General features: G+C 44.1%; 1 protein-coding gene across 1 annotated transcript in view; it reads left to right on the plus strand.

Annotated features, from left to right (window-relative positions):
* The window catches only part of LOC121869167, a 36779-nt gene that overhangs the window by 16739 nt on the left and 8800 nt on the right, over window positions 1-11240 (plus strand). The window contains exon 13 of the mRNA XM_042370361.1: window positions 606-786. Coding sequence (XP_042226295.1) covers window positions 606-786 — 181 coding nt within the window. The remainder of the gene's footprint in view (window positions 1-605; window positions 787-11240) is intronic.

Genomic DNA, 11240 nt, shown 5'->3' on the forward strand with positions numbered 1-11240 from the left:
GTATGAGCGTGTAGCCAGTTAAGTGTATGAGCGTGTAGCCAGTTAAGTGTATGAGCGTGTAGCCAGTTAAGTGTATGAGCGTGTAGCCAGTTAAGGTTATGTATGAGCGTGTTAGCCAGTTAAGTGTATGAGCGTGTAGCCAGTTAAGTGTATGAGCGTATAGTTAAGTGTATGAGCGTGTAGCATGAGTTAGTGTGTATGAGCGTGTAGCCAGTTAGACAGTTAAGTGTATGAGCGTAGCCGTGTAGCCAGTTAACTGTGTGTAGCCAGTTAAGTGTAGCGTGAGCGTGCCAGTTAAGCGTGCGAGCGTGCCAGCGTGTAGCCAGTTAAGTGTATGAGCGTGTAGCCAGTTAACTGTATGAGCGTGTAGCCAGTTGAGTGTATGAGCGTGAGTAGACAGTTGAGTGTATGAGCGTGTAGCCAGTTAACTGTATGAGCGTGTAGCCAGTTGAGTGTATGAGCGTGAGTAGACAGTTGAGTGTATGAGCGTGTAGCCAGTTAACTGTATGAGCGTGTAGCCAGTTAAGTGTATGAGCGTGTAGCCAGTTAACTGTATGAGCGTGTAGCCAGTTAAGTGTAAAGTAACGTGTTGGTATCGTCGGCAGCGTGGATTTACGAGCTGAAGATGTACACGGAGAGGAGCGCCCTGAGCGAGGAACGGTTCAACACCTCCACCATCGCCGTCTACTGCATCACCCATGACCTGAGGGCTCCCACCCAGACCCCTGCCAGCTACGGCACACCACAACACTGCCTCACAGACCTACCCTTCACCAACCTCAGATGGTCAGTGGAGAGTAATGTTGTTGACAGTGACTTTCCCATTCCGTTCCGGCCTCCATCCACTCGATTTCTTTCGCTCACAGTTCTTCCTCTACAGAAATAGAAATAGTTTCCCTGTGTGTTGCATCCTGCATTTTCAGTTTCACGTCCATCCCCCCCTCCAGCTGCAGTTTAGCGTAATACAGTTAGGGGAATTATTATTTTTTATTATTAGTAGTAGTAGTAGTAATAGTCATTATTATTATTATTATTATTATTATTATTATACACAAAAGATCGTGTTACTGCTTTTACCACAATTGAGTACTCTAGTGCTATTTTTACATTCAATATTCACTTACAAATTGGTGTTGTATAATCAGTTACTTCAATAAGATACTAAGGTTGCAGGTACCCATTCACGTGTGCTATGTTTCTTCTTGCCAACTAAGTTTTTTTTTTATGTTTTCCTCATCACGCGCCGTGAGAGGATGCCAGCAGCACCTCTAATTTAAATCTGACGAGTGTGGCCAAATGGCTGTCTGGACGAGAAAACGAACCCGATTTTGTTTCGCCAATAATGAGGGTTAGGTTTGGTTCATTGTGTTGGAAGTGTACTAAATTACGTTAAGAAATAAATCCGTTTTTGTTAATATCAGATTAAGTTATGTTTGGGATGAAGGAATGAATTATAACACTGTGTTAAGGCAGGGGCATATTTAAGTTCAATTAGGCTATAGAAGGTTTGGTTAAGTTAGGGGATATAAAGTATTGAATCCAGTTTGGTGAGGATACGACTCCGGTTATTATCAAGTCTCCCGGTACTTGTTATCATGGATCTGAAAATATGACAATATTGATCAGTCCACGCTCTTTGAAGACGAAATTAAAGGCCACTTGGTGTTACCAAGGTATAGTGTAGTCGCATTCAGTATTTTTATGGTAAACTGGGGTTTTTGACAGATTGCACATAAAAGAAACGAAAATAATTAAATTTGAAGGATTCTACTAAAAACTAAGAATGAAGTTATTACTGACGGGAGTTAATGTGTCAGGAAATAGTCCATGCCATATATACGGGAGACACGGGGCGTGGAGAAATGTTTACATGACTCAGTAGAGTTGTGGCCCGCCGAAATAGTTCTGCACGTTTGCGAAATAAATCTTTGAAACTGTGACTTAACGCATTCTGAAATGTAGCGTATGAATTGTAAGGATTATTTACGGCCAACAGCGCTCAACTCCCGATATAATAACATTTTACTTGTTAAAGATTCTGGGAAAATTTTCACACAAAGCAATAGTGAAGCGCCTCGAGCAGCTCTACGCCTTATAGCGTGGAATTGCTGTTCGATTTCACTTCATCAATAAATCTCTAATCTATAGTATAACAGAGTTCAGCGCCGCACAGCGGCAGACGTCATCATACCAAGATAGTGTCTTCAAAAATCATATCCGACACCCCCTTTAATGTTGTTCAAGTTCACTGTTAATAGCGGTGTACTCAGTATTGTTTGTGATGGCCATACTCGTCTTCTTGGCAGTGCCAGTATTATTGGTTTTCTTAACTAGTTCACTGATATAACTTTAAAATCCCAAAAAGGAAAAAAAATGTATGGTTGTAAGGAAAGCGGCTCACTGGGACGCGGGTGTGGGTGGTGTCTGGGGTCGACTATCAGCTTGAAGGTTGGCCCACATCTCGGGTAAGTCGACCCGCCCAGCAGCTTCGGCTCTTATGCGGCGCTGCTGACAACGTCCCCAACACTCCCCGACTGAGCCACAGATGGACACGGGACACGACAACCTTCCCTCCCCTACCCATCCCTCAGCCAGCCACAGTCTCCTCCCTCCACCTGCCTTGCTCACTCTCAGCACGTGTTTTGTATCTCGATTTTTTCATGCGATACTCTGTCGTGGACTTTATATTATTTTCATAATACAATTTTGAGGGAACTGTTCATTATACTTTTTTGACGTACCTGTATATTGATCATATTTTCATTAACAACAGTGACTTGAACTGGGTCAGTAGTGACAGACTTCAATCTGTATTATATTACCGTATATCGACGACCGACACGAGGTAAAAGGAAGCGCTCATGCCTTATCATTGATGGCTACCCCCCCTCCTTCCCTCCCTACCCTACAGTATCATTTTTTTTGTAGAGAAAGGAGGGGTGAAAGAAGATTAGAGGTGGGGGAAGGAAGTTATAGTTCGGAAATTGAAGAAGTTTAGGAGGAGGTAAGAGAGGGACAGTAGCGTGTGTTTGCGTGAGTTACCCGGGGGGCATACTGGCAGATGATTCAGTGCGTGCTTGCAGACAGTGTATATAGCACGCCACCTTTAACTGTGTCGGCGTATGCCCAACTCCCCCCTCCAGCCCACCTCACCTCTAGGTGCTTGCTTTTACGCCGTAACACTCGTCTAACTTCGTGCGGGGAACTGGTGGTAGAAGCGGTACCGTTCTTGCCTCGCATGCGTGATGTCACGGGTTCGATTCCCGGGCCGGTGGAAGTTGTTTGGACTTACTTCCTAGCCCCCATTAGTCCCTGTTCACCTAGCAGTAAAGTAGGTACCTGTTGTAAGTCGAAAGTTGCGAATTCGTATTCAGGGAAAGTTGTTGGAGCTTCCAATAACTTGATGACATAAACCACTGACTCTTCAGGCTTCTACGCCCTTGACTCTTCAGGCTTCTACGCCCTTGACTCTTCAGGCTTCTACGCCCTTAACTCATGAGACATAAAGGCAAGAATGCTTCCCTGTTGGGCGCTGTAAACGCTTCTGCGCTTCACCTTACACAAGGATGTAGGGGGGTGCCCAATAAGTAGTAATAAAAAAAAAAACTTCGTGCTATTAAATCATCTCCATTTCTTATGATAATATTATTGACATTAATTTCGACTTTTATATACATTGCCTTTTATTTATTTATTTTTACTAATTATTTTGCCTCACTTGTTCCTCGACAATTTTTTAATCCATTGCAACTGAGCATGGACTCTCTCTCTCTCTGTAATAATAATAATAATAATAGCGGTTTACTGAAAGAACATGGTGGCCAAAAAACTGTCAATATACAGTTACATAATTGGGGAATGAGTCATTTGATTGACAAATGTAATATATAACTAGGTGGGGAGAAACTCAAACTACAGGGCATTTCAACAAAGTGACAGTGCAAAAAGGTAAGATTGACTGGGAGTGAATACTGTACACTGGTTAATTACAAGTTATTGATAATTTTTACAATGGTTGGGACTGGGCTGTTCTTATAACGATCAGTACGTGCTCGTATGGGCTGATACTGCTCCAGTGTTGGTCAAGTCTGGTCTTCAAAGAGCTTACACTCTGTGCCGTCACAACACTCTCTGGGCAGACGAACTTAAATTGAAAGTACTCCCTCGTTTCCAATACAGGTAACCCTCTATTTCTCACAGTTGATTTGGCCATATAGCTTGTTTGTTTTGTGTGGTTATGCAAGAACAGTATTGAGTTTGAAATTGTAATTCATTGTATTTAAAACATCGATTTTATAATTCTTAGTATCAAAGAATCTACAGTATTCATTTAAATATCTTCGTTAATAAGCTCAGTATATCATGACAGTGTACTTTACTACTTAGAGAAGACGGCACATGTGTCGTAGGTCTCTATCCGTATGCAAGCATATAACCGAGGGTGGACGTGTTTTTCTAACACGCAAAACATGATTTCCTATGAGTGCGTGGAAGCAATTTGAAACTAAAGGGGGTAGTTTGAACTTGTCTTTATTACCCTCTGGTGTATATTGAACCTAGTTAGAACTTACCCCTGGCACTTTGAGTAAGGTTCAAATTACCGGGTGGTAATCTGAAAGTTACATCGGGCCCAAAGGGCAGGCCAGCAGGGAACAGTGCCGCCAATAGGCTGCAGTAATAATAATAATAATAATAATAATAATAATAATAATAATAAACACTGCATTAAAAAGTTACAATCACACACAAAGAAAGGAATATTGATGGGAAGTTAAAATGAGGGTGAAAATTGCTATTGTCATCCGTTTCTTATTCACGACATACAATACGTACAGTACTGTATATGGGTGGCGGGGTGGTGCCGTTTTCGCCTGGGCTAGAGACCTACTGTAGGTGTAGCTTAGCCTTGTGGGGTACGAGTTGTTTGGGTTCACACTCAGGATGGGATGGAGAAAGGAAACTCACAATGTGCTCTCTGTATACATGTTGTATTGGATGTACAATGCAGCTTGGTGCTGGGAAGTGGCAGCGTGGTTACAAGCGTGATGTAGAGAGAGCTGCTTGGTGAGGATGCTCAGAGGAGGACCAGCTTGTGGGTCGCCATGCTCGCCGGCGGGAGCGAGGGCCGCCAGGCAGCGGCGGAGGAGGTGGTGTAGCTTGCTGCGGCTGTAACTAGAAGAGACAGGTCACCACGAGGTCAGGTCTTAAATAGCGGGGGTAGGCGTGGCTTAGTAGTTGACCTCCGTGATGTATGGCGGCGCTGGTTGACCCAGACCACGAGGCATACACTGGGGAATTTGCGGGGTCGGCTACTCAGCGACAAGCGTTTGTTGGGGAGAAATCCACTACACTTCGCCTACTTATTGAGAATTAGCTAGCTGCTAGATTACATATGTGTTTTAACAGTAGAAATTATTCAGTAATGTTACAAAGGATATTTCCGGATTTTTATTAGTACTGTAGGAGTTCGTGGTATAATGTTGTCTAGCACTCAGGATGGATGGAAACTCTAAGGTGGTTTTCTTGTATAATATAAGTTATATGATAGACAGTCTGGTGCTGGAGGTGCCGTGTGGTTAGGAGCTGCTCAGTAGAGACGTTCAGTGAGTAGCGTGTTGAAGGAGGTAGATGTGCAGGAGCTTCGTTAGAGAAGATGTTGCCTGTTGCTGGCCTCCTGGTTGAATGAATGCTGACAGCGTGGAGCTTGCTGGAGGAGGTGTTGCTTGTTCAAGAAGAGAGACCAGAATGAATCTCAATGGAGAGACAGAACTTATATACCCAGCAGCCGTGAGTCCTCTATGAGTCATGTTGGGAAAACCCGAGAAAGTCGCCGGTCTTTGATTCGTTGCTAGGTTACGGTAACATCTGCTGTCGCCGCTCGCTTGGTTGCTAGGATACGGCGGCGCATCGGAATGCGGATACGCAGTTGTAGGGGAGACGTCCACTACAGTACCGTATCTGAAAAAAAAATAAGTTTAAGACGGGGGCAGGGGGCAGAGATGCTTTTCCCGAGGCTTGCCGTTTGGGTGTTCAAACATCAGGTGAAATAAACTGAGGGTGATCCCAATTTCCACCTACGAAAAATTAGGGCTAATATCGAGGACTTCACAGCCGCTTCCCCCCCTCCCTTTACTTTATTATTCTCCTCTTCGCCACTGATCGGCTCGTTAGCCGCTTGGGCGATCGGTCACGTCTCTGATTACTTTCCCAGTAACAATAAGTTCGCCCACGGCAGGTGTTAAGTTATGCTAGGTTAGGTTAAGGTCGGGTTAGGTTAAGGTTGGGTTAGGTTAGGTTAACTTAAACTTTTAAATTAACACTTTTTAACGCATTTGCCATAACTATGACAGTGTCCAATATCAAACAGTGAAAATGCGTCATTTTCAAATTTGTTTTCTAGGAAAAATCAGCGGATGTGAAGTCGTAAATAATTACCAAAAGTAGATAGAATTGACTTTGTAGTATTTAAAATAAACTGAAATAACTGCAAACATTACTCAGACACAAAACAGAGGTTTTAGTTCACCCATTTTGATTCGCCACCAGGAACACAGCACTGTGAGACTCTACTGCCTTCTGATAACTGTACAATAAAACACTTGCTGTAGATTGTGATGTCTTATGTTATGTTGAATTATCCTGTGTAATGTGTGGTGTTATCCTATTTTGTTGTTATCCCGTGTGATGTCACCAGAAAATTAGCCCATTATCTTATTTAACCTGATAATTAACTACCCAAACGGGGGTATTTTAGGTTAAGTAAGTTTGGGTTGGCTTAGATCAGGTTAGTTTAAGTTAGGTTAAGTTATGTAAGGTAATGTTAGGTTACTGTTACTTTTTACTTTTATCCTCTTCACCACTGATCGGCTCGTTAGCCGTTTGGGCGATCGGTCACGTCTCTGTTACGCACTGTTGGCAAGTACTGGGCATGCACCGGCTCCTGAATGTACCTGAACTTGCTCCAGTGTTGGTCAAATCTGGTCTTGAAAGAGCTCACTCTCGGTGCCGTCACAACACTCTCTGGCAGATTGTTCCAAGAGTTCACAACTCTCACTCCAAAAAAGTTTGCCCTCACAGTTTTCTGGACCTGCGGCTTCTTCAATCTTGAGCTGTGACCCCTTGTGGAGCGAGCGCCCGCCAGCTCCAAGTAAGGACTCTCGACTGAGTAGTGCCCCTTGAGATGCTTATACACCTCAATTAGGTCGCCCCTTGCCTGTCTGTAGTATAAGCTAGGCAAGTTCAGGCGCTCCAATCTCTCAGGGTAGTTGAGGTGCCGAAGTGCGGGCACCAGTCTGGTGTCCCTCCTTTGAACATTTTCAACCAACTGACAGTCCCTAGCATATCTCGGGGACGGTACTCCAGATGGGGAAGCACTTCACTCTTGACGATCGTTACGAGAAACGGACCATCTAGATATCTGAACGATCTTCTTGTAAGTCCCAATAATTTATTTGCCTGATTTACCTTTTTCTCGCAATGGCCCGAGAACTTCAGCTCATTGTCAACATATACACTGGAGCAGGTTCAGGTACATTCAGGAGCAGGTGCATGCCCAGTACTTGCCAATAGTGCGTAACAGAGACGTGACCGATCACCCAAGCGGCTAACGAGTCGATCATTTGGTGAAGAGGGTAAAAGAAAAGAAAAGGTGACACAGACGTGACCAATCGCCCAAGTGGCTAACGAGCTGATCAGTGGTGAAGAGGATAAAAGTAAATAGTGCAGTTTCTTCATCCCGTTGGGATTAATGATACGCCTCCTTGCTGTTGGTACGCCCTAGGTGCATCCTCTTACACTTCGTGACATTGAATCTCAGCAGCCATTTGTTCGACCATTCTTGGAGCTCACAGAGATCCTTTTGCAAGTCTTGACAGTCCTCATGGTTCTTGATTTCCTGAAATAACTTGGCGTCATCGGCAAACATTTGTATGGAGGAGTGTACAACGTCAGGCATGTCATTATGAAATGTTAGGTTATGTAAGATAATGTGAGGTTAGGTTAAGTAAGGTTGGGTTAGGTTAGCTTAGCAAAGTTTAAGTTAGGTGGAGTAAAATTAAAATAAAATAAGTAGGATAAAAGACACATCAAAAACTATCAGAAAAAGTTTTTAACCTAACCGGGGCCTCCACAATCATTCGGTGTTCTGGTTGTGTACCGCCATGTACGAATATACATACTAAAATGTTAAATATCTCTCTTGTACTTATTAGCGCCAGAAATGTCATTGAAGAAAAGTGTCTTAGAATTGACAAAAGCACCAAATGCAACTATATTTTTTTTTATTCTCTTCGTCACTGATCTGCTCGTTAGCAGCTTGGGCGGTCGATCACGTCCATACTTCTCTTGGTCACGTCTCTTGTTACGCACTGTTGGCAAGTACTGGGCATGCACTCCTGAATATATCGGAACCTGCTCCGGTGTTGGTCAATTCTGGCCTTGAATGAGCTCACACTCCGTGCTGTTGTGGGGTTTTGAGATATTGGTTCACACTCAGGATGGGTTAGAGAAAGGAAACTCACAATGTGCTCCCTGTATACATATTGTATTGGATGAACAATGCAGCTTGGTGCTGGGAAGTGCAGTTTGGATACAAGCGTGGAGTAGAGAGAGCTGGTTGGTGAGGGTGCCCAGAGGAGGACATGCAGCTTGTTGGGCGCCATAGTCGCCGCCGAGAGCGAGAGTCACCAGGCAGGAGCAGAGGAGGTGTTGCTTGCTGGTGGCTGCAGGTAGAAGAAGGGAAGTCACGGCCAGGTGAGGTCTTATATAGCAGAGGTAGGCGTGGCTTGATAGTTGACCTCCTCTCTGTTAGGCGGCGCTGATTGCCGACCTTAGACCACGAGGCATAAGCTGGGGAATTCGAAGAGGGTCAGCTAGTCAGCGACAAACGGCAGTTGTAGTGCAAGAGCGCGCGTTTTTCAACACCTACACCACCCTTATCTTAGTTACTTCTCTTGTCTTAGTTCTTACTCTTACTCAGTTCCTTCACATGTTCCCTTTACTTACTTCACTGGTTACTGCATAACCTTAGTTCTTTTTGGTAGCATGGACGAGGGTCTAAGCACATGGGTATGGTAATTCTGGTATCAAGTCACTTGGACGGAAATAAAGGTAACTACTGTGGGAGAAATGAATACTCCTAAAATACTCAAAGAAGAGGTTTATTAATATGGAATCAAAGGGAAAAAGATATATTATTAACATATAACTACCAGGCTAAAACTCCTGGGCTTATTGTAGACTCAGTATTTTCTTTACTTATTTTCTTATTTTTACTCAACAGCAATTACTCAGATATTACACTACTACTGCACACAACCTTACTGGTGTTACATTACATTACCTAGCAGGACCGGCTCCTTGGCCCTACTCACAATACATAGTACATGGCAACTCCTTGTAGATTACTTTACTGCCACTCCAAATGGGTACTTCTACTTCACCCACATCTTCTAGTGGTACATCTCATTACAGTTACAAGACTTTACTCCTAGTCCCAAGTGGACAACTTTGCTTCTCCCACATTACAAGGTATTTTACACAACTTACTGACTGTTGGTAGTGCATATGAGATGCACTCACAACATACACGTTAATACTGAAACCAGCAAATACATGGGTCCACTACCCAACATGGGATAATTATTTCCAACTAATTATCCCCCAACATACATATTACAACACACTCTGTGGACATATAACTTCCAGGGAGCGTCCCAGGGTAGAACACTGGGGCTCACGACCTGTTGCTGTGATCGGTGGTAGCCAGACACATCGCGAGCCTGGGGTCTGGCTCCACGAGGCAGTGGAGCAGATTAATCGTGCCGAATCGGTGCCATCGTTTCATATATTGATCCCTACTGGGTATCTACTGAATCCGGGGCAGTCGTTGAGTGATCCAAGAGCCACAATTGGATCTGGAGACAAACGGGAGAGCAGACGTCAGGGGACGCTTTCTCTCCCTTACCCGTGGTATATATACCCCTGAGTTGCCAGCGATCGCTACTCACGCAATGACAGAGATTACAAACAACCCAACTGTTACTCATTCAAGGATGACCCTCAGTTGACAAAAGGTCTGGCGAATTACTTAAGTTGATTTTGTAATGACGGATCTTAAAATAAGAATATTTATATATATAGGTAGAATATTTAGTAAGAGAGTAAAAGAGAGGAAGATTTTGGTAGCGTGCTCGTGATAGATATTTACACTTATCGTATCTTATACGTCAATACACTTCTATTACGTCTTAAGGGCGACTTCTCAAACACCGCTTCGTTACAACTCTTTATTAATTACGAACATGACATGGACACATTAATAACACCTTTTATTGAAGTTACTAGGAAATTATATTTACGTTACTAGGACATCATATTACGTTACTAGACACTCTGATTCTCGGACACGAACATGAAATGAATACACTTCCCACGTAAGTAACTCATCCCATGGAAAGCTCTGACAAAAACTCACGTGAGATAGGGGAGGCCTAGCAGGTGGTCCTGGGTTGTCTCTATGGGAGACTGCTTAGCTGGGCGCCGGAGGGAAGTCTCAGTCCTGACCGGAGGCGACTGCCTCCGGTCCTCTCTGCCTCCTCTCGAGCGGGCCTGGTGGTGTAGTAGCTGGCCCTTCCTCCTTACAAGACACACTCTCTCTCTCTGTCTCTCTCTGGCTCTCTCTCTGGCTCTCTGACTCACTCTGCCGGGAGGACTAGGACGTCCTATATATTGGGAGGCGAGCCCTCAGGTTGAGCTGATGGGGGGGGGCGGTGAAGGGTCTCCTTACATTTGACCTGGACAATGTGAGGTCAGGTCTGGACTTTTTCAGATGTAGGTTATTGTGTATTTTGGGAGAGAGTCGGCCGGTGCCTTCTTACATGTTTGTTGTGGTGCCGTGTCACATGGGAGGGGAGCCTGGCTGATTTATAACCCTTGGTCAACCGTGAGAGTTACCCTACACTTGACCTCCCTAATGTCGGGTCAAGTTTGGACTGTCTCTGAGATGCAAGCTGCGGTCTGACAACCCATCACTACAATTTACAACAGACTAATCTCAAGATTGACTTCCGGAAGTGGAATAAACAATGTTGACAACTGTGTTGAAGGCGGGACTTACTGGGAGGGATAGCAGTGTAAAAGCAAATGGGAAAAAAACACGCTCCTAGGGATAGTTATTAACTACCCTCTCATGTTTTTGCAGTCGTGGGTTTAATAAGAATCATTAGTGTTAAAACAGACTA

Source organism: Homarus americanus, unplaced genomic scaffold, assembly GCF_018991925.1.
Source record: "Homarus americanus isolate GMGI-L3 unplaced genomic scaffold, GMGI_Hamer_2.0 scaffold25467, whole genome shotgun sequence".
Taxonomy (NCBI): Eukaryota; Metazoa; Arthropoda; class Malacostraca; order Decapoda; family Nephropidae; genus Homarus; species Homarus americanus.